At 44.9% G+C, this 24015-nt stretch overlaps 1 protein-coding gene across 1 annotated transcript in view; it reads left to right on the plus strand.

Annotated features, from left to right (window-relative positions):
* Nucleotides 1-5557: 5557 nt before the first annotated feature.
* ptprna (protein tyrosine phosphatase receptor type Na) overlaps nt 5558-24015 on the plus strand; it is a gene marked incomplete at both ends in the record, with an annotated part of 39599 nt that continues 21141 nt past the window's right edge. The window contains 10 exons of the mRNA XM_080839764.1: nt 5558-5642; nt 11763-11813; nt 18633-18743; nt 19214-19313; nt 19682-19889; nt 20421-20784; nt 21297-21425; nt 21636-21673; nt 22453-22685; nt 22844-22930. Coding sequence (XP_080695890.1) covers nt 5558-5642; nt 11763-11813; nt 18633-18743; nt 19214-19313; nt 19682-19889; nt 20421-20784; nt 21297-21425; nt 21636-21673; nt 22453-22685; nt 22844-22930 — 1406 coding nt within the window. The remainder of the gene's footprint in view (nt 5643-11762; nt 11814-18632; nt 18744-19213; nt 19314-19681; nt 19890-20420; nt 20785-21296; nt 21426-21635; nt 21674-22452; nt 22686-22843; nt 22931-24015) is intronic.

Raw genomic sequence — 24015 nt, forward strand, 5'->3', positions numbered from 1 at the left:
CTGTATCACTCTCAGCCTCTTTCCCTTTCGTTAAGGCTTAGATGTCTGGGTTTTTTTTTTGTATGATTGTTTGTCTTTTGTGAATTTCAAATCAAAGTAGACACGAGCTCTGGAAATGTCTTTTATAACCCAGGCTCATTGAGCAACCAAGACAGCAATACATGGTATCTACTCAAGAAGTCCTGGTGAAGATCAAGTGGAGGAGTTTGTTTTTGGGTCACGTACTAGCGTTAACTTACATTGGCTAATGCAGCTTAAAATGTGGACTCGTGTTACATAAAAATCAGTATGTTGACAATTAAAATGACATAAATGAGCAACATTCATAGACTCTAAATAAAATAGGAAAAGAAGACATTTTATTACCGCTCCATTTATGTACCAATCGAAATTTCTGCGGGTAGGAGTCAATTTTCAACTGGATAAAACAGCTTTCTGATTTCAACCCGCTGGTGCTAAGCAGATGTATGATCCATGCAGTGCCACAGGGTGGACTGGCAGTTATTGGTAGCATATTGCAGACAGAACTGCATTTGAAGTGGAATTGGTGGAGGCCAAATGCAAGGACTTTAAAGTTGTTGGCGTAGCCATTCTCACTAGGCTACGGTAGGGTACATTTATGTAATATACGGAGGAAATAATTCACGCTCCTACAATCGGTAAGTGGTAGACCGGAAAGAGAAAGACTTTATTTGCACAGCAATATTTATACAGAACATCACGCATAACGTCTGACGTATGAGATCATATATGTCAACACTCCCACTTGATCACATACTCTTAACATCATAAACTTACAAATATCACAACACTTTAATACACAGGATTCTGTATTAGTATACTGTATAACAGAGACACTCCATCTCTATAATTTCTTTATTTTGATTGAGTTTAACCTTTTTACATACCAAACATAAATGTCATAAATCTCTCCACCTTGAACTTTGTCATTGGCTTTGTCATGACATCTGCCACCATATCAACTGTAGGACAGTACTCAATCAATATTTTCCCATCAGTTACTGCAGAACGAAATAAAATGGTACCTTATATCAATGTGTTTGCATCTTTGGCGGCAAACTGGGTCTTTGGACAGAGCAATTGCACCTTGATTGTCCTCAAAGATTTTAACTGGTGCAAACTGACAATCATTATCCATTCCATTCATTAACTGTACAAGATAGAGGCTCTCTTGTGTGGTTACAGCCAGCGCCATGTATTCAGCCTCACATGTTGATAAGGCAACTGTGGCCTGCCTTTTAGACTTCCACGAAATCAGTGGACCATCATCAGTTAGACTAAAGCAGTATCCCGTAGTGCTTCGTCTGTCATTTATATCAGCAGCCCAATCAGAATCACTGTATGCCACAAGTTTTAGATTTGCCTCACTTTTCCTGTAACATAACTCACGATCAATTGTGCCTTTCAGATACCTCATCACATGCTTAGCTGTTATCCAGTGTTGTTCATTTGGTTCTGACAAATACTGTGATAACTTACTCACAATCCAACTTAAATCAGGCCTATCAAAAGTTCCCTGAGATATATTCACATTCCCTTGATTCTGTGCCGTTACAGTTTCAGTTAATCTGGGTGACACATATCTCTTCTCCACAAAGTCATCGTCAATCATTAGATCGGTTTGGGTTTCTTTCTCCACAACATTCTTTGTGACAAATCTCACCAGCCGGTGTTTCGATACCTTCTTAGTGTCAGGGTAGTACACTAGATATGCAGGGCTATACTTGTCATATCCTATGAAAACTCCCTTCTCACACCTCGAGTCTAACTTCTTCTTGTCATGCTTGTATGTGTAGCAGACAGATCCAAATACTCTCAATCTAGACAAGTTTGGTTTCTTGCCTGTAAGCATGAAGTATGGCGTTTGCTTTGTTCTGTTACAGTAGCATCTGTTACGAATCACTGCAGCAGTCATTACAGCATACGTCCACAACTCCTTCGGTAGATTACTCTCAATCAACATGCATCTCGCCATGTCAAATAGTGTGCGCCAATTCCTCTCTGCCGTGCCATTTTGATGTGGCGAATATGGTGCTGAGAATTCGTGTCTAATGCTATGCTTGGTTAGCAAAGACTGAAACTCCTGTCCTGTGAACTCTGTGCCATTATCTGACCTAATGCACTTCACACTCCCATAAGGGGTTACATCAGCAAGATATCTCTCTGTTGCTTTCGCAGTATCACTCTTAGCTTTCAGGAAATACACAGACACTGTACCTGAATAATCATCTGTAAAAGCTAAAGTATACCTGAATCCCTCTTTTGCTACTGGGTCAATAGGACCAGCCAAGTCAGTGTGTACAAGCTCAAGTGCTGCTCTTGCACGAGCGTCTGGTTCTCTGCTTCTGCTCTGGACGAATTTACCCTGTGTGCATATCTCACAATTCTGTTTTGATTTATCAAATTTGCCCTTAATCTGCATCCCCTCTACTACATCTTGCAATCTGGAAACATCATCGTAATTGCAGTGCCCTAGTATTTCGTGCCAAGTTTGAATATCAAAACATCCATTACAAGAATCACTACCTTCTTCACTTTCATCACTAACAGTGTCCAAGTAATAAAGTCTATTGTGTTCTTTAATGTCAAACCTTGTACCGCTTTCGTGGATGAGTTCATCTTCTCCTTGCTTGAACCGTACAGAGGCTCCGTTGGTCGTCGCTGCTTTTACCGAGAAAATGTCCTGGGGATATGTCGGGATGAAGAGCGCATTCTTCAGTGTAGCCTTCACTCGCTTTCCCTGGCGGTTCACCAGGTTCACCTCCGCGTCGCCTCTCTTGAGAGCCACACCGTTTGCCCTGGTGCCGTCAGCCAATTCGATGAAGTGCTTCTCAGACTGGAACGTGTTGTCAAACTTCTTAAACTTCCCGATATCCGTAACGATATGCGACGTTGCTCCCGTGTCGACCATCAGCCCTTTGAGGTTCCATCCACGTTCCTGGAAGTCGCCCGCCTTGAAAGCATATTCATTTTCTCCACTCTGTTCCTCATCAGCAACTTGTTTGACGTTGTCATTTCTTTTCCGTCTGCAAAGTGCATCTGTGTGTGTCGAACTTTTGCAGTATCCACACCATTGCTTTCTCTGGCGTTCGTTCGGGCATGCCTGTGCTTTGTGTCCCTTCACTCCGCAATTGTAACAGACAATGTCGCGGCCTGCAGCGATCTCTCTCCCCCGAACTGTAGCACTCGCCCTCATGACGTTGTCTTCCGAGCTAGCACGATATTTTTCAGTGTCTTCAAAACTTCTCAATTTTGTCTTGAATTCAGCAAAAACTAGATTCTCGTCCGTTTGCGTAACGTGGATAACGAACGGTTTGAATGATTCCGGCAATCCCTTCAAAATCATGGCAATCAAAAGTCCATCACTCAGTCTTTCTTCAGCATTTCGAAGTGCTGTAACTGTTGCTTCGGCCCTAATTATGTAGTCCGTCACACTTTCATCTGTACTCTTTTGCAAAGACGTTAGCTCCGTGTACAGGCTAATTATTCTTGGTTTGCCTTTACCTGCGTAGTAGTCTCTCAGTATCTTGAAAGCTTTTCTTCCGTTGTCTGTAGCATCTCTCATTATTAACGACAGGCTTTTATCGTCCAAGAACTGTATCATTTCTGCATATACCTCTTCATTTTTCTTTATGTCGTCCTCGACGTCGTCTTCCTCATCGTCGGAGCCAGGCTCGTTGAGGAGGGTATCCTTCAGTCCTAGTAGGCGCATGTGGCCCAAAAACTTCGTCTCCCAAATTTCGTACTTCTTCTCATCTCCGTCGAAACACAATCTACTCCACCTACTTCCATCTCGTGACCTGGGCCCATAACCTGTTGGCGTAGCCATTCTCACTAGGCTACGGTAGGGTACATTTATGTAATATACGGAGGAAATAATTCACGCTCCTACAATCGGTAAGTGGTAGACCGGAAAGAGAAAGACTTTATTTGCACAGCAATATTTATACAGAACATCACGCATAACGTCTGACGTATGAGATCATATATGTCAACAAAAGTAAACTTAAATAACGTCAAAGTGTACAAACAAAAAAGAAAGCAATGCGGTTTAAATTAACTTTTATACATAGAAAAAAATTTAAACCAAGTAAGCCGTGGATATCTTACCCATCACAGAGTTGAGATAGTGATGCCAGTCTGGACTTGGCAGATGTGGAGCTGGAACTCCAGCTGTCCCAACACAACCATGCTTCAGAGAACTGATTCCGGTTCCGATTCTGCTCTGTGCACCATCCTAATAAGACAAACAGTGGAGACGTAGACCTATCCAAACATGTCACAATGTAGTTCATGTTTGTTTTCCTGTGATGCCGGTCTCGACTCGAATGCTTCGACAGAAAAGTCATTCAACAGCTTGAGACGTATGTGAGGCATATATGTGAGGAACAGTATGGCAAAGTCATTGGCTCTTATAACAGGACCGACTTTCTTACAGAAAGACTCAAAAAACGATACGGAGAGGGAGTTAGATGCAACAGGGACCAGGAGAGTCAATCTTTCATTGTTAGGTAGGCTTAGTGTCATTCATAACGAGAGCATGTAAAAACAGGGTTTGGTCACTGTTGGCACACATAATGAGCCAGCGACCAAGAAACACATGTGTCTGAGTTTATTAACTCAGGACTACTGCAAAATGACAGCTTAATCATGTTATGGCCGTAGCAGTCCTTTAAACTACCATGCAGTAGGCTGAGTTATGTAGTAAGATAGTGTTCCAATCAAACGATTTCCTTTCAAATGCAACTTGTTTTGCAGCTCAGTCTTTGTCACACTGTCCTATTCTCCAGGCGCTGCCATTCACTTCTGTTTACGTCTACACTCTGGCACACCTTTCTTGAGTGTGTGTACCATGACAGGAATTCTGCGAGCGCCCGCGTGTGTGTTTTGACCCAACAGCAGGTCTCACCAACTCTTTTAAGATGACGTGTCGGTGCTCTTTGACATCTGACTCTTATCTGACATCTGACTCTTATCTGACGCATCCGTGCGTCGTTAGGCTCATACCTCCTTTGCAGTTAGTTAGGCTCCCACGCTAAATGTGTTCTTACTGCGCAGCTACTGCAGGCAATCTAAAACTAAATGGCACAGTCTTTCTGTGATGGCTTCTTGAAACGGTCTTTCTGTGATGGCTTCTTTCGGTCTTTCATCTGATTGCTAGACCCTCTGACGTTCGGTTGCACGCCCCCTCCTCCTGGATTTCGCCCTGAAGAGATCTGTCGTTGGCGCTATGACGTATTTGCGGGTCCCCGTCATCTCGGTGTGGTTGTGGAAGGAAAACTCGGATGTGAATCCTGTTCCGAATCCACACCAGGTCTTCCAAGTACTTATGAATGTCTCCGTATGTTTTTGATTGCCTTTTACGACAAGCCACATTGAGCCCACCTCTTCCCCTCCTCTCCTCGCCATCCTTCCCCGATACCTGTCAAAAACATTAAACCGCACAATTAGCCCGGTACCTGCAAAATGAGGATTTAAATCGCTGTTCCTGGAGGCAACCGATTTCGAGCTGGCTGATTTGAGCCCTGCTTGGAGGATGGCTGGTTCGAGACACCAGCGGCTATGGAGAGTCGTGCTTCTCTTGACCGTATGCTACCAGGTCGGGCTCTCCGGCAGATACGGTAAGAACATGTCGCGCATCGGAGAGCAGGGATGTACACGCCTGGTGTAAAGTCAGAGTAAACCAAGCGCAAAAGGAAATGCAGGTAGTATGAATGACAATGCGGTTGTCTGCTCAACTGCGTACGTGTCGATCATATTCGTGTTTAATATGACACTTCTATTATTTTGACAGGCCTGTGAATTTACTTGGTGGAGAGTGGTATTCAGTGATCATATAAACAGGTTTCAGATGTAGGCTACTTGTTGTGATAGTTGAAAAGGTCTATCTTCATACATGATGTTTTTTCGAAGCACCATGAAGTTTGTTTAAACATACAATATAAAGAGAATGCCAACGCCAAGGAGTCAATATGAAAACAGTAAACTACATACTTTACATACTTTACATTTTATTTTAATGTATCTTATCACACGTCTACTCGACCGTGATTGCATGGAGTCTAACAGTTGAAATCTAAAGCGAAAACCATGGCTACATAGAAAAGGTGAGACAACCACGGAACTGGGCTCGTAGACCTGCTGCATTCGCGAATACTAACTGACGGGATATAATAAACGGTGAGAAACGTCAGCACCATGGAGAGCTCCAGGCGAAGGCGCCTTCTGAGTGCCGCTCTCCATCTCTTCCCTTCCCATCCCTCAACAACAGTCCCCACTCCTCCGCTCGTCATTCTTGACTCCCCCTCCTTCCTCTACGGCAGCAGTTATCCTAATACACAATGGAGATGTCATTGGCAGTCGCCGTTCGTAACGTTATTTCCCTGGTAACAACACGCGTGGGCCTTGACCACAGACGTGTCGTGTATGTGTGAGTGTGTGAAAGAGAGCGAGCGCAGCAGTGCAGAGGGCCGTTAGTCAACGGCGCCGTTCCACACACGCGGGTTCATGCGTGGCTTGTTGAGTTATTTGTTTCTTTGTGTCTAGTCTTTAAGCCAGCACTGTCGCCCAGTTATGGGCACAGGGAAGTTGGAAGGACACGAAAATGGTGGATGAGTCGTTTCCTCATAACAGCTGTATCTGTTGTGTCGAAGGACAGTGGATATTGTCTATGTGCCACAATAACAATGCCATTCACATTTTGTTACCCATACCTTCAATTTATTCAGCTTGAATTGCAACATCTGTAGAATTGTTTGAATGTATATCCTTTAAACAGACCCTGATATAGGCAAAACAAATGAGAAAAGTAGTGTGGGTTTCTAAAGTGATGTGTGGGAGAATTTGAATTGCCTGTTCTTAAATTGTGTTTACTTTTGTCTCCAAAAAAAAAATCTCTACACACATGATCTATTCTCTCCTTCATCTTTCTTTCCCTGTGTTCCGCAGTCCTCACACCTCTCTCTCTTTCTTTTCTCTCTTTCTCTCTCTCTCTCTTCCTCTCTCTGTGTGTGAGTGCATGTGGGTGGTTGAGCAAGTGTATGAGTCACTGATGACATGCTGTCTTGCGTCACAGCTCCGCAGGTACACAACAATAGGCAGCAGCTTTGGTGGGATAATGAGATGGGTGATCAGAAGTCTCCTCTAGTCTTTCAGCTCTCTCTCTCCCTCTCTCCCTATCTCTCTCTCTCTCCCTCTCTCTATCCCTCTCCCTCGCTCTCTTTCTCTCTCTCTCATTATCCATGGCTCCCTAGCTTTACGATTCTCATTAAAGAAGTGCACTGCTTCTGTTTTCTGCCTTGTCTGTAAATGGGGGTTTGTGTTTATATGGGGGATTGTCTTGCTGCGTTTACTGTACTGTATAATGTGTTTTCCCCCACATTTCCATAAGCATTTACAATTACACTTTGGGGTGTTGCTTTAGCTGAAATAGATGTTTAGCTGCTAAACTGGCTGCTTCTTTAAAGGGATATAAATCATTATTTAGATTTTATGACTGTCATCGCCAGGAAATGATTAATTTCTTCAGTGGTCGCTTTAGTGCCTGCTTGATGTGGCTAAAAATAAAGGCTGCTTTTGAAGACCAAATCAATCGATTTGTATTGAGTCTTATAGGTTTTTAGTTTTGCCCTTTGTCAGTATTTCTGTGTTCAAATGTCTTTCCGATTTCTAGAAGTGTGTCTTATTTATTTATTAACTGTTATTTTTTTTTTATTTGAAATGCGTGCTCACTTTTGTGTTGATCTGTTTGGACTCATTTCAGAAAGATATGTCTTTTTTTATGATGATTTCTGTTCCTCTGGATATTAAAGTTCTAATACTATGAGTTATTTAAGTTTATCTACTAATGTTTGCAAATGATAGCGCAACAGGTTATTAGCCATGTGCAAGAAGACTATGCCAGGCAGTCTCATTACAAGTAATGCAGTTAGCTGGAAATGGAGCTCAGCTGAGCGCTGCATGTCGTGATGTATCGGACCGGGGGGATAATTGTCTTGCAGAAGATGGTGGATATGCAGGCCGAATGCATCTGAAACTGCCAGAGTCGCTCTTATCTGCGCTCAGTGACATTAAAACAGCCCAGCACCTCACTCTTTTTCTTCTTTTTCCTCTCTCTCTCTTTCTCTCATCTTTTCCCCTCTCTCCTCACTGACACTTCTTACTCTTTCATCATCCCTTTGACTTCACCCCCTTCCTCCATCGCCTATTTTCTCTCTCTCTCTCTCTCTCTCTCTCTCTCTCTTCCATTCATCCGTGTCTTTCTTTGTCTCTTTGTCTCTCCCATCTTCTCTCTGAGGCACCACTCACTTCACCAGTTCCACCAGGAAATTAATGATTGACAGTAACCGTGTGGAGTGCATCTGTTTAGCTTGTGCAATCAGTAGGCAAGGCAAAATCTGTTGAATTTACAGACAGAGTTTTGGCTAAAATCCATTCGTCTCACATTTCTGCGTTATCTATTTTGCTGCATCTCTGTCTCTTGTATTTTCTCGGTCTGTATGCCTATCACTGTTTGCTCTGTGATCTGTTCTCCTCTTCTCCCCAGCCCCTCTTCTTCTCCTCCCTCTCCCTGCCTTTCCTCTTCTCACGACCTTTCTTCTTCTCCTCCCTTTTGTTTTATCCTGTTGATTCCTCACTGCTTTCCTCTGTGTTTGGTTCTCGCTTTACTTCTTTACTAATCTGTGTTTTTCTCTCTCCCGTTCCTCTAATCTGTGTGTGTGTGTGTGTGTGTGTGTGTGTGTGTGTGTATGTATGTGTGTTTGTTGGTGGGGTGGGTCTACAGCTTTGGGTTTACTCGTTTACTATCCTGTGTGTTTTTATCTCTCTCTTTCTTTATCAGTGTTTGTCCTGTTTGACTCCCATGGCAAACAAACACACCTACACACACACACACCTACACACACACACACACACACACATACACACACACACACACACACACACACACACACACACACACATTGGCCGCTGCAAGCTTTCCCACATTGGAGGCAAGCTCTTGGGCTGACCTCAGCGCAGACATTTTGACTGTCTTTCACACATGCACACGCACACACACACACACACACACACACACACACACACACACACACACACACACACACACACACACACACACACACATCTCTCTGCCTGGCCACTTCTTTGTTTGGCCAGCTGTGTCCAGCTCCAGTACTACACAGCTCACTGGCAATCTCCCCACTTGCCTACTATCTACACACACACTCACACACACACACACACACACACACACACACACACACACACACACGCGCGCACACACATGCTCACACACACACACACACACACACACACACACACACACACACACACACACACACACACACACACTTTTCCCACTGTCCAGACACTTTGTATTTAGCCCTCCCCTGCAGATAAGAGTTTGAAGTTTGGCATTTGTCACCAAGCAGAACAACACTTTGGCAATAAAATATGAAATTTTGGTGTCTGGATTAATTTATTATTAAGTATTATATCTATCTGTATTATTATCTACATTTTTTAGACCTGTAACTATGTGCAGCACACCCATTATCAGTATGTAACACACTAAAATATGTAAAATATTATACTAATATACAATATATCCGATATGTCCTAATTTATAAACCTATATGTATATACACAAGTATTCTCTGTTTTCCTCTGTTATCCTCAACATGCTGCATTATATATAGGACTATGCTTACGCTGTCACAGTGTTCATAGATTATAAATGTAACGTTTGTTTACCTGGATTGACTGGTAGATAAACAGTTGCAGTCACACTGTAGTTACAGTAACCACATGGAACTTAACTTCCTTATTCTAGACATATGGTAAGCAAGTCTTATCTAATTCATTAGTCAGTTGGTTTGAATGATTCCGTCAGTATGACTGTGAGATATGACCTATGACATCAGATCCTGAACCCTATTCGAGGAGCAGTGCTGTATATTAAATACGGCTCGCTGTGGTGTGGGTGTACGGTGGCCATGATGGCTCAATGTACTGCAACAAAACACAAGCAAATTCAGAAAAAAAACGTCTTCATGTATTTGACAACACGTGCATTGCATTTAGAAAACTGTAATGTGTTGTGGTGATGGATGTGTTCTTGATTTGCTTGTGTTTTGTCTTGTCGCATGTGTTTTCTTGAGTTGCAGTGTGTTGAGCTTTAAGGGACAGCCTTATGTCTGAGAAGAGTTTAATGTGCCAAGGCTGGGTACCCCTGACTCAAGGTATTAGCTGTGCTAATCCAAATGTGCATTGGGACCAGTGTGTAGCCCTGTCCGTCTTGTTTCACTGGAAGCCTCAGAGTACGCTATTCATCAATGCACACACACTCACACACGCACAGACACAGACACACACGCACCAATGCACACGCGCACACACACACAAACACACATAGAGACACACGAACACACACACACACACACACACACACACACACACACACACACACACACACACACACACACACACACTCACAGTCCCTCACAAACACACAAATATGCTCATGCACATCCATGGACAGGCTTATATAATTTCCTTGAAATATTCTCATATTTATCATACTCTGCCAAACAATACAACACTCTTTGTTGTGCATTGATGAGCCAGACCTTAATTTGTACAAGAAGTGCCATATAATTTGTCCCTAATTTGTGGGTATGTGCAGGCCAACATCTTACAGTAATCATTGCAAAATCCCTGTGTAAATTCACTTAATGTTCTCATAAACATCCTCGAGGAAGTAAGTGTTCTTGTCTCACAGTGGCAGTAAATTACTTTGGCAAGGCTCCGTCTGCCTGACTTTAATGCTGGCTGCATTAACGGCAATTTCTGGCAAGGCTTGAAGTGTGTTACAACCCACCGTAGCTCATCTCATGACAATGGCTGCTATATGTAATTATATAAGTCAAACATTGTCTGTGCAAGTGTGAGAACTGAAAGACAACTGAGCACACACTCACTCACTCATACACAAACACACAAACGTCTGGCATATGTAATTGTATTAGTCATGCTTTAACTGTGCAAGTTAAAAAACGATGGGAGTCAATGGAGACAATATGCACACACACACACACACACACACACACAGACACACATAGCGAGGTGCAGCATAGGTGTTCACCTGTGTGTGTAATGTTGTGTAATGTCTATGAGTGCGTGGGGAGTGATGAGGTCACTCTGCCACCCTTGCAGCAATAAGGACCACTCATTAGACAGGAAGTTTAAGTCTGCCTAGTGATCTGATTTCCTCTGGGAGATAACTGCGTCTGTGCACTCACTGAACTCTGAACTGGATGATTCATGGAATGCAGAGAATGACCTGTGAATAACTGTTTTTTTTCTCTCTCTCTTCTTTTTTCTCACACTCTCTCTCTGCTGTCTGTTTCTCACTCTCTCTCTCTCTCTTTCACTAATTCCCCTTACTTCTGTCTTTCTCCTCTTCTCTCTTTATTCCTCTGCCTCTCCATATCCATATCCCATCTTCTTGTGTGTATCTATTCTCTTCTCTTTTCCACTCTGTATATTCCTCCATTCTCTCTCTTTCCTTCTCTCTCTTTTCTCTCTCTCTTCTCTCTCTGCTTCCATCTCTAACTCTGCCCTCTCTCTTTATCTCTCTCTCTTTCCTTCTCTCTTTCTCTTTCTCTTTTCTCTCTCTCTTTTCTCTCTGCTTCCATCTCTCTCTCTCTCTCTCTCTCTCTCTCTCTATCTCTTTCTCCCAGGTTGTCTGTTTGAGAAGAGGCTGTGCCCAAGGGATCAGATGTGTTCTGATGGTGAGTGTTTTGGAGGGGTCTAGGTTAATGGGCTCACCTCTCCTGTGACCTACATGTTGGGTCATCAGCACCACCTCTCACTGACCAAGACAGCAGTACACTCTGGTCTGGACTTGGCCCAGTTCTGGCCCAGTTCTGGCACACTTTAGGCACGGGTTAGCCAGATCTGAGGTGCGTTCAAATTTGACAAACAGAGGCCAACTTTCGAGGCAAACATGTTTTCTTTTTTGCATGAACATTTCAAAATGTTTTGGCTCAAACGAAGTCCAGTGTCCATTTACGTTTGCCGAAAACTAGCTCCTCAGACCGTGTGCGTGTGTTCGCAAACATTCGCGGCGAATCAAAATGTTCAGCCTGACCGAAAGACAGCTGGGCCCTAGATGGTAGCTGCTGCTGTGACAGTTGAGCCAAAGCAAATAGCAGTACACTCCAATTATCCCATAGTGTAAACGTTATTACAAATGTTACCCCAAAGTGTAACCTTTATAACCCCATAGTGTAACCTGTATTACCCCAAAGTGTAACCGTTATTACCCCATAGTGTAACCTTTATTACCAATGTTTCGCTTGTTGTTTTTTCTGCTGCTCTGTCACTCAGAATTTCTCCAGATCTGTGTGTGTTTGTGTGTGTGTGTGTGTGTTTGTGTGTGTGTGGGTGTGTGTGTGTGTGTGTGTATGTATGTGTGCGTGCGTTTGTGTTTGTGTGTGTGTGTGTGTGTGTGTGTGTGTGTGTGTGAGGGTGTGTGTGTGTGTGAGTGTGTGTGTGTGTTTGTGTGTGTGTATTTGTGTGTGTGTGTGTGTGTGTGTGTGTGTGTGTGTGTGTGTCTGTGTGTGTGTTTGTGTGTGTGTGTGTGTATCTGAAATCTCTCCACTTGGATGTTCACAGCCCTACTGACCTCATTTACCCGTACATTCAAGTAATGGATCTGGAAAGAAAGACTGTTTCTAAAGGCCTATGCCTCTTATGTTGTTGTTGTGCAAACACACACACACACACACACACACACACACACACACACACACACACACACACACACACACACACACACACACACACATATACTGAGCTTTCCTTTCTCCTACACCTATTGCCAGTCCTGTACACTCAGACTGGTACATATCTGCGTGTGTCCTCCTCAGGCTGTGCTCCTGTGCTGGCTGCCATAGTGTACCACTTCCTCCTTCTCATAATTTAATTAGCATGGCACGCATCACTTCCTGTCCCAACAGGACCTGCCCACACAGTAGCGGCACAGATGGAGGGAAGACATGCACACACGCGCATAAACACCCAAACACACACACACACATGAAAACACTCATGCTGAAAATACTCAGAATACACGCACACAGGGAAAGCACAGGGAAAGAGAGAAAGACTACACTGCTGAATTATTTAGTTTTCATCCACACAGCAGGAACTTTAAGTTGTTTTTTAGGAAAAAGGGGAGTGTGTGTGTGTCTGTGTGTGTGTGTGTGTGTGTGTGTGTGAGAGAGAGATAGAGAGAATAAAAGCGAGAGAGAGAGGGAGAGAGAGAGTAGTAAAGGTGTGTTAAAAACATTCTTTAGTCTAATACGTGGCTGTCTGACCAAATGCAAGGCGTAGACACAGAGGTGTTCTTTATCATAAGCTGTTGACTGTTCAGTGCTGTTACTGTTGGTCTGTTGCTGTGCTTTCAGCTAGACTGGATTAGTTTAGAAAGAGGCGAGCTGACTCATATACCACCTGACGTACAGTGAACTCATGGAGTGACCCTTTCTAATGAACACATCTGGGTATTTCAGCTTGCCAGCGTACCGACAGGTGTGTTAGAACAACTTGCACTGCCACTGGGAAGCAATATCAATAGACAGCAGTCATGGCCTTTCTTTAAATGCTCAGTGATTTTCAATATGGCTCCATCATGGTAGACCTTTAAAGAAGGTTCTCCTGTCAGTTTCAGTGGCAGAAACGATGTTCCATATCACAGAGAGGGTCTCTGGTCCAGGGTCGTTTCTCAGTCCCTCTCAAGCGTCTGTTGCTGTTGTTGTTGCTGTTGTTGCTGTTGTGTTTTGTGAAATCACACATACACACACACACACACACAAGTCCCATACTTCCCACAGGTCTGAGTGCCAATGAGGACCTAGTTTGGAGTCTCTGGTGGAGGGGCTTGGAAGAAGAAGGCAACTCTATGGTTAAAAGAAGTGACAGCGAAATGTGCTGGTATTAGACAAAAATCCATTAGGCAGTGGGAGGAAGTGACATAGTTCAGTGTGATGTAGTTCATAGTGATGTCATATTGTATCAAAGTATCATCAGGCTGGCGAGACTAGTTTCAGCCTGACCAGAGACTCTCCTACTTGGAATTAGATCTGATTCCAAACAGGTTCTGCCTTGGCACTCATCCCGTAAATTAAGCTGTGTTTGTGTTTGTACAAAGTGAAAGCCTTACAGAGTCGGCTTTTTAGGGTCAGGGTGGAGATTGTGCTGTGTAACAGGGCCCAGCGGGGGTCCAGAGCTGTGTGATGGGTAACCCCCCCTCCCTGACACCATGCTGTTATTTCCACATCAACACCTATGGGCTTCAGCCTGCCTGCCCGCACGCAGGTCCTCCAGTGCCCGAGGCTGAAGGATCGATCCCAGTGTCTGGCAGTGCGTCTCACCAGGCAGGCTACACCTGCAGGGAGCCCTGACCTCCACCCTGTCACGCACACTGCCCTGGATGAGGGGAAGAGGTTGACTGAGAGCCAGCCTGATACTGCAGCACCTCAGAGTCCAAACTACTCATGGCCCAGAAACACTGAAGCTTTCTGAAATAGATGTGAAGAGGAGTGGCATGAAGAAGTGTGTGTGTGTGTGTGTGTGTGTGTGTGTGTGTGTGTGTGTGTGTGTGTGTGTGTGTGTGTGTGTGTGTGTGTGTGTGTGTGTGTGTGTGTGTGTGTGTGTGTGTGTGTGAGAGAGAGAGAGAAAGAGAGAGAGAGAGAGTACTGTAATGTGTGAGCATCTGTTTGTGGGTACCTCCGTGTGTGTATGTGACTGTGTGTTAATGTGAGTGTGTTTATGTGTGTACACATGTGTGTGTGTGTGTGTGAGTGTGAGAGAGAGAGAGAGAAATAGTACTGTAATGTGTGAGCATCTGTTTGTGGGAACCTCCGTGTGTGTATGTGACTGTGTTAATGTGAGTGTGTTTATGTGTGTACACATGTGTGTGTGTGTGTGTGTGTGTTAGAGAGAGAGAGAGAGAGAGAGAGAGAGAGAGAGAGAGAGAGAAAGAGTACTGTAATGTGTGGGCATCTATTTGTGTGTGTGTGTGTGTGTGTGTGTCTGTGATTGCACATCTGTAATAGCGAGCACCTGTGTGATTGAAGACTTTCTCCATCAGCTGCCTGTTAAGAGGCCTGGTTAGCCTCGGGTCGATGCAAACCCACTTGGGCCTCCCAGCTGAAGGCTCCAGTGTGTGTGTCTGTGTTTGTGTGTGTCTGTGTGTGTGTCTGTGTTTGTTTGGTCACCGACCTGGCCTGTATCAAATGCTTAAGCTTTTACACAAGTGTTTTTGTGTGTGTGTGTGTGTGTGTGGGTGTGCGTGTGTGAGTGTGCATGTGTGTGTGTGTGTGTGTGTGTGTGTGTGTGTGTGTGTGCGTGCATGCGTGTGTGTCTGTGTGTGTGTGCGTGCATGTGTGTGTATGTGTGTGTGTGTGTGTATGTGTGTGCTGCTGAGGCGAGGGAGCTGCTGTGACTAACAGGTGTGCCGGTTCTCAGCAGTGCTCCATGGAGCAGACAGGGCCCTCTGACTCCCTGCTTTTCACTTTACCCACATCCCACCCCCCTCTCTTCCTCTCTCTCTCTCTCTCTTTCTCTTTCGCTCTCTCTCTCTTTCTCTTCCTCTCTCTCTCTTTCTTTTCTTTTCCCTCTCTCTGTCTCTCTATCTCCCTCAGTCTGCCTGAACAAGCTGCTAGTGTTTCTCATTCTCTTTCTCCCCCCTCTCTCTTTTTCTTTCTTTCTCTCTCTCTCTCTCTTTCTCTCTTTCTCTTTCTGTATTTCCCCTGTATTTCTGCCAGTGTAATTAGTATATCTTAAGTCAGTCTATGTTGCGTTCTTTCTCTTTTATTGACTGCATCTCTCTCTCCCTCCATGTTTTTCTCATGTCTCTCTCTCTAAATCTGTCTCTCTAAATGAACATACCGTATCTCACTCTTTCAGTCTCCATCTGTCTACTTTTTAATATATTTCTGCCTGTGTGATGAGTATTTCTTGAAGTCAGCCTTTGTTGCTCTCTTTCTCTTTTATTGACTGCATCTCTCTCTCTCTCTCTCTCTCTCTCTCTCTTTCTCTTTCTCTCACTCTCTCTCTCTCTCTTTCTCTCCCTTTCTCTCTCCCTCCCTGTTTTTCTCATGTTTCTCTCTCTAAATCTCCCTCGATATATGGACATACTGTATCTTACTCTCTCAGTCTCTCTAAGTCACCTGTCTACTTTTTAATATATATCTGTTGTTTGGGGGGAATTTATGTCTAATTGACTAGACCCCAGACCATCTCCCTTGCTCTCTATCCCTCTCTTTCCATCCCTCGCTCTCTATCCCTCTCTTTCCATCCCTCGCTCTCTATCCCTCTTTCTCCATCCTTCTCTCTCTATCCCTCTCTCTCTATCCCTCTCTCTCCACCCCTCTCTGTCTATCCTTCTCTCTATCCCTCTCTCTCTATCCTCTCTCTCCATACCTCTCTCTCTATCCCTCTCTCGCCATCCCTCTCTCTCTATCCCTCTCTCTCCATCCCTCGCTCTCTATCCCTCTCTCTCCATCCTTCTCTCTCTATCCCTCTCTCTCTATCCCTCTCTCTCCACCCCTCTCTGTCTATCCTTCCCTCTATCCCTCTCTCTCCATCCCTCTCTCTCAATCCCTGTCTCTCCATCCCTCTCTCTCCATCCCTCTCTCTACATCCCTCTCTGTCAATTGAACCAGCATGTTAAGCAGGAAGCGCTTGTGTTTGTGTGTGTGTGTGTGTGTGTGTGTATGTGCATGTGTGGGTGTGTGTGTGTGTCTGTGTGTGCATGTGTATGCGTGTGTGTGCAAGTGTGTGTGTGTGTGTGTGAGTTTGTGCATGCATGTGTGTGTGTGTGTGTGCGTTCATGTGTGTGTGTGTGCGCGTTTATTTGACCAAAGTGTGAAGCACTTATCTCAGAGAGGACTAGTTTTGTGTGTGTGTGTGTATGCGTGTGTGTGTGTTCATTTTACCAAAGCGTGAAGCACTTATCTCAAAGAGGATGACTAGTTTTGTGTGTGTGTGTGTGTGTATGTGTGTGTTTATTTGACCAAAGCATGAAGCACTTATCTCCGAGAGGATGACTAGTTGTGTGTGTGTGTGTGTGTGTGTGTGTGTGTGTATGTGTCATTGTTTAAGGAAGAGAGAGTAGACCAGAATGGAGAAGACCACTGCCACTGTCACCTGTTACAGTCGCTGATGCTCTCCCTTCTCTCCCTCTCTTGCACTCCCCTCGCTCTCTCTCTCTCTCTCCCTCGTTCTCATTCTCTCTGTCTTCCTCGCTGTTGTCACGGCAACACTGACATCATCAGGGTGATGGCAGCTGGGTGCACGCCCCCACGATCATTCAGCGCAGACAGAAAAAAGGGATGAGTCACAGGCGCTTACGCACTCGCCTCTCTCTCTCTCCCCGCTCTCTCTCTCTCTCTCTCTCTATATATATATATATATATATATATATACATACAATATATATATACTTATTTTTCTTTCTGTCTTTCTCACATGCACACACTATTATTTGATGTGGTGGTATATGATTTCACATCTTGCTGTTTGAGAAAAAGGCAAATGCCTACTTAGCACGCACGCACACACACACACACACGACTCCAGTAGGTCTCTCTTGATTCTGTAGCGGTTTGATTCCCCTCGGCCCTATATACATCAGTGAGATGTCTGAGTAATATATTCACTGGGAGAGGTGGGGTGGAGTAAAAAAGAGAGAGGGGCAAGACAAAAAAGACAATGACAAAGAAGTTTGAGGGAGAGCAAGAGTAGGAAACTCTGGGGAAAGAGAGAGAGGGAGAGAGAGAGAGAGAGGGAGGGAGAGAGAGAGAGAAAGATAGAGAGAGGGAGAAAGAGAGAAAGGGGGGAGAGAGAGGGAGACAGGGAGAGAGAGAGAGAGAGGGAGAGAGATAGAGAAATAGAGAGATAGAGTGAGAAAGAGAGAGAGAGGGAGCGGGAGAGAGAGAGAGGAGTCCAAGTTTACATCAGCAGATTCCCATGTTTCAGAGTTATTTAAATTTCTACTTCCAAGATGAGTCACACACTGAGCATAATTCAAGAGGTGTGGGCGGTGTGTGTGTGTGTGTGTGTGTGTGTGTGTGTGTGTGTGTGTGTGTGTGTGTGTGTGTGTGTGTGTAATGGAATTTAATTATGCCTGTTTTGGGACATATCCAAGAGCTGCATCTTTATGCGCTGCCTGCTCCAAACATATCATCGCACCCAAAATATCTCCCAGGTCTGTGACTCACTGAGACTGTGTCTCTCCTGGAGCGACCACGCTGACTATTTCTAATCCTTTTAAACAGCGTCATGCTATCAAGCCCTAAATCATGCCGTTTGCAGAAGCAGATCAATGTGAACACCATCACCAACACCAACTTTTGCGTGTAAAACCTCCTCTCATCAAGTCAAAGTTACAGAGTGATTTATGAATGAATGAATACATGAATGAATGAATGATTCTTGCTGGTGTAAATGTGTGTGCTTGTGAGTGTGTGTTAAAATAACTGTCCCTCTGCCATCTCTGCTGTGTGTGTGTGTGTGTGTGTGTGTGTGTCTGTGTGTTACAGACAGGTTATTTGGGCAGTGTGTGAGCTCTCCACATGAGCGAGTTCAGTACCAGCTGACTGTTCCCATCCTACAGAGACTCCAGCAGGTCCTCAAGGAACTTATGATGCAGGGTGAGTCACTAACACACACACACACACACACTCACACAAACACACACTCACACACATATGAACCTTTGAACACCAACAAACGCACATGCACACCCGCCCATACACACACACATAGATGCTGACGTCAAACAGAGAGGAGATGTCACTGTCAGACAAGCGGATGCTCAAGGCTTCTCCTAGAAAACACGTCCCTTCTGATTTCTCATATAGTGTATGTGCTATGGTAGTTGTGTGTGTGTGTGTGTGTGTGTGTGTGTGTGTGTGTGTGTGTGTGTGTGTGTGTGTGTGTGTGTGTGTGTGTGTGTGTGTGTGTGTGTGTGTGTGTGTGTCTGATAAATACTGATGAACATATATAACTTACCTGTAGTAAATCTCACTTTGGATACAACTCTTCAAAATGAATCAGCTTGAAAGTGTCATGAGACACGTTGTAATGCTGGGCTGTCTGCTGTGATGTCATGGGCCTGCAGGTCTCTCATGGCATGATGACATCACTCAGTACATCATCGCTAAGGAGCTGGGCAGAGTTCCCCTGTCTGGCACCGCTAAAGCCCAGAAAACAACCTCACAGTAAGACACAAACACACACACACAGACACACACACACACACACACACACACACACACACACACACACACACACACACACACACACAAACACACACACACACACACACACACCTTTTCTCTCTCTGTCTCTCTCTCGGAACAGACGTACACACACACACACAGACATACACACACACACACACACACATACTTTTTCTCTCTCTCTCTCATGCACTCACTTTTTCTCGCTCTCTCTTTTTATCTCTCTCTCTCTCTCACACACACACACACACACACACACACATACACAGAAGCAAAGAAAAACTGCATCACTGCATTCTCACTGCGCTTTTCTTCCCCTCGCCTGTTGTCCTCGTCCCTTCTCTCAGAACTGCCCAGGCCCCGGCCTCTAAAGGGCCCCAGGCCCCAGTCTCTAAAGGGGCCCACGCACCAGTCTCTAAAGGGGCCCACGCCAGTCCAGGCTCCAAGGCAGGGAACAGTATGCCCCAAAATTATGTGGACTACATGATAGTGGACCCACCACAGACCTCAATGCATATGCAAGCCATACCTCTAGACCCCTACACCTACCACCAGGTAAGGAGACCACACAAGCACACACGCACACATTCACTACACACACAGAGACATGTACAACACACACTCACCCATACCCACACACTCACACATACACACACACACAGACGTGTACAACACACACTCTCACACACAAGCACGAATACAAACACACACATATACACACACACACACACTGATACACTAATCTACACTGGAATGCACATACAGGGACACACTCCCAAACATAGACCCAGAAAGTGAGCAACTATATTTACAGGTATAAACAGCTCACTAAAGAAATAACTATTAACCGGGTCCACATGCAAGCTTCCTCATAAATAATAAACAGCAATAAAACACCTTCACCACCTAGTTTCCCCTGTCACTAAAACTCCCCTTTTAAATAATAAACAACAATAAAACACCTTCACCACCTAGTTTCTCACTTCACTAAAAGTCTGTTAAATAATGAACAACAATTCAAAACTGTCACTAAAATCCCACATGTTCTCTTGTCTCCCTTGACATCTATCTCTTGTATCAATCTAGCATGGTTACCAAGAAGATACAGAGCGTGGGCTCCCCTCCATGGGGCCGGCGGGATACCCCCAGCCCCCCCCTGGGTCGCACCCCCGCGCCCACTCCTCCTCGTCCTCCCGTTCAGGAATCTCACAGCAGAGGGAGCGGGAACGGGAACGCCAGCTCCTCCAGGACCTCCTCTCGCACTACCTCTCCTCCGCACAGCCCTCGTTCCGCCACCGGGGGGCAGCGGCGCTCCCGGCCGCCGCACCCTACTACGAGGACCTGGACCTGCTGCAGGACTATGCAGACGAGTACCAGCCGGTCGAGCGGCCCCGGGCCCAGCACCGACCCCCTCCAGCCCAGGATTACAGCTCGCTCTCGGGGGTGGACGGTGAGGTTGCACATGGTGGGATCAGATTAGGTTAGATTAGATTAGGTAAGATTAGAAGGGATTAGGAGCAGGGGTGAGATAAGAGAAGGGGTAAACCTTGGGATTTGGGAGGAGGGTGAAATTTTGCCTCTTTGGTGTGTGTGTGTGTGTGTGTGTGTGTGTGTGTGTGTGTTTGTGTGTGTGTGTGTGTGTGTGTGTGTGTGTGTGTATGTGTGTGTGTGTGTGTGTGTGTGTGTGTTTGTGTGTATGAGTGTGTGATCAATGTATGTTAAATATGTTCATAAATACATTCATAACATGTTTACAAACACTTGCATGTGACTCAATAATCTATCTCTGTCCCCATAAATTAGTTTGAGTATTTAGAAATGTTTGTCTGCATAAATATGAGAGTACTGTCATAAACTTATGTATATTTGTTTCTCTCTGTCTGTCTTTCTGTCTGTCCCTCTCTCTATATGTGTGTGTGTACGCTCATTTTTGTGTGTGTGTGTGTGTGTGTGTGTGTTTAGATGAGACACTGGCCCGGATGGCAGCCATATTGGAGAGGTATGGTGTGGACCCCCGGGAACTGAGTCCTCAGCAACTCTACAGGCTCTCTGTTGCTCTACAGAAACAACAGAGCCAGCAGAAAAACACAGGTACTCTAACACACACACACACACACACACACACACACACACACAGAGAGAGAGACACACAAGCACACACACACAAACACACACATGGAGGTACAGTTCATGTACACAAACCCCACTCGTAGAGGTGTGAGGTGTGTGTCACTGTCAAGTGTGAGTCTTTCTCTAACTACTCTGTGTTAATTGAACTGTACGCCTCTCTATCTCCTCCAGATAAGTTGCCCCTAAGTGCTGCCGTCACTCTGAAGGAGGTACGTCCCTCTCTCCCTCTTTCAACACAATGTCTTCACACCACATCACACTAACGCCAGAGCAGACTCGCTCACCCCGCCTCACTGGACCACTACAGCACCCTATCTGTCCTCGTGGCCTTGCATTGACATACACACACACACACGCGCGCGCGCACGCACACACACACACACACACACACACTCATATCAGTCCTTCAGGCTTAGCTCTGGTATCAGTCCACTCTCTACACATCTTCCCCAAGGAGGAAATGACACCTGTGCATGGATATTACTGCAATATTAGATCGGATTTCACAGATGCATATTATATAGCGTGCTATATTAGATTTTATATGTATATGGTTAGGGCTCACTTAGGTTGCAGTAAGCTAAGTCTATATTTCTGTAGCAGGTACTTTAATAATAATATTTTTTTACAGTAGTACAGTAAAAGTACATCACATTTAAATAGCACTTTTCACAGATCACTTTACTTTAGGCCAACAGTTCAATCATACTCATGGATGAATCAACCCAGGGACCTTGATGTCCATACATCCATCCTTTATCACAGAGTTTCAAGACCACCATGATCATGAGAAATGAATGTTGCTTATTGTCTATTATTGTCATACGATTCATTTTTCACCCCATTTATCACCTTAGATGACTTCTGTCCCTGTTCTATACATTAGTCGGATTAGTCATGAAGGGTTTGCATCCATCGTCACACAGCTATGACCCCATGACCCCCTACTCACCTGACCATGACCATAGTATTCCTCCCCACTGAACAGACGGAGGTGGAGGAGGACAGTGACACTCAGACCCAGAAAGGAGAGAGTCGAAGCCCCCCCTCTGCACCCCCCCAGACCTCCACCACGGCGCCCCCCCCTCTCACCACCTCCCCAGGGGTGACGGCCAAGCCCAGGGTGTCCATGGGGGACTTGGAGCTGAACGAGAAGGGACTGAAGATAGAGGACGCAGCGCATGTCAGGGAGGAGTACGGCTACATCGTCACCAAGCAGAGGTGAGGGTGTGTGTGTGTGTGTGTGTGTGTGTGTGAGTGTGTGTGTGTGTGTGAGTGTGTGTGTGTGTGTGTGTGTGTGTGTGTGTGTGTGTGTGTGAGTGAGAGTCTGTGTGTGTGTGTGTACAGTGCAGTAAAGTCTTACTGTTCTTCTCTCCCAGTCCTCTGAGTCTATATGATGGTGTCCGTCTCCTGGAGACACTTGCACGGAGGATCCACCTTAGCACCAGCAGTTTCATCAAAATCAGGTGTGTGTGTGTGTATGTGTGTGTGTGTGTGTGTGTGTGTGTGTGTGTGTGTGTGTGTGTGTGTGTGTGTGTGTGTGTGCGTGTGTCTGTGTGCGAGTGTGTGTGTGTGTGTGTGTGTGTGCGAGTGTGTGTGTGTGTGTGTGTGTGTGTGTGTGTGTGGTGTGAGTGCGTCTGTATGTGTGTGTTTATGCATGAATGTGTGTCTATGTGTGTGTGCGTAGGTGTGTGTGTACCAATATAAAGCAGTCTACAGTCACAGTTTTTAATTTATTTCTTGGAAAGCAATAAGGAGGCAAACTCTGTTCTCTCTCTGGGTTGGCTGCATCAGTTCAGTTCAGCTCAAAATATTTTCTTTACTTGTAGTGGTCTGAAGCTTGTACAGTATAACACCAGAGGTCTGTATGTGTTTGTTTAACTGTTTATATAACTACACCAGAGGTCGGTCTGTGCTTGTTTATATAACTACACCAGAGGTCTGTCTGTGTTTGTTTAACTGTTTATATAACTACACCAGAAGTCAGCCTGTGCTTGTTTATATAACTACACCTGAGGTCTGTCTGTGTTTGTTTAACTGTTTATATAACTACACCTGAGGTCTGTCTGTGCTTGCTTATGTGTTTATTAAATTACACAGAGGTCAATGCTGGATATACATAGATACAACCAAAAACAACTATATTCCTGCTAAGAGCTCCCTTTTGACTAGCCTGACAATGTCATACTCATAATTCTAGTCAGAATATGAGTCTGATACTGCTCCATTGAGCTGTGATCATGGGGCGTGTTTCAAACAAAGTGCCTCTTCGCTCAATTGGATACACCTAGAACCAGTCAGAGCAACAAATGACCATCGAGGCCAGCTGATACATTAAACTTTTACCGGATCCTGTAGGAAGGACGGGAAAAACATATTTTCGATCGACAAATACCTTGATAGCGTGTCTCTGTTCCTCTCTCAAAATGAATGCGCTGTCAATGTCTTGTTAAACAGACTTGAATCCACAGCCATGCCGCAGCCATGTTCGTTCAATAACAACTCAACCCAAGCTTTGGTGACGTAGTTGATAATGTTACGGTTGATCATC

The sequence above is a fragment of the Sprattus sprattus genome, assembly GCF_963457725.1.
Source record: "Sprattus sprattus genome assembly, chromosome: 5".
Classification (NCBI taxonomy): Eukaryota; Metazoa; Chordata; class Actinopteri; order Clupeiformes; family Clupeidae; genus Sprattus; species Sprattus sprattus.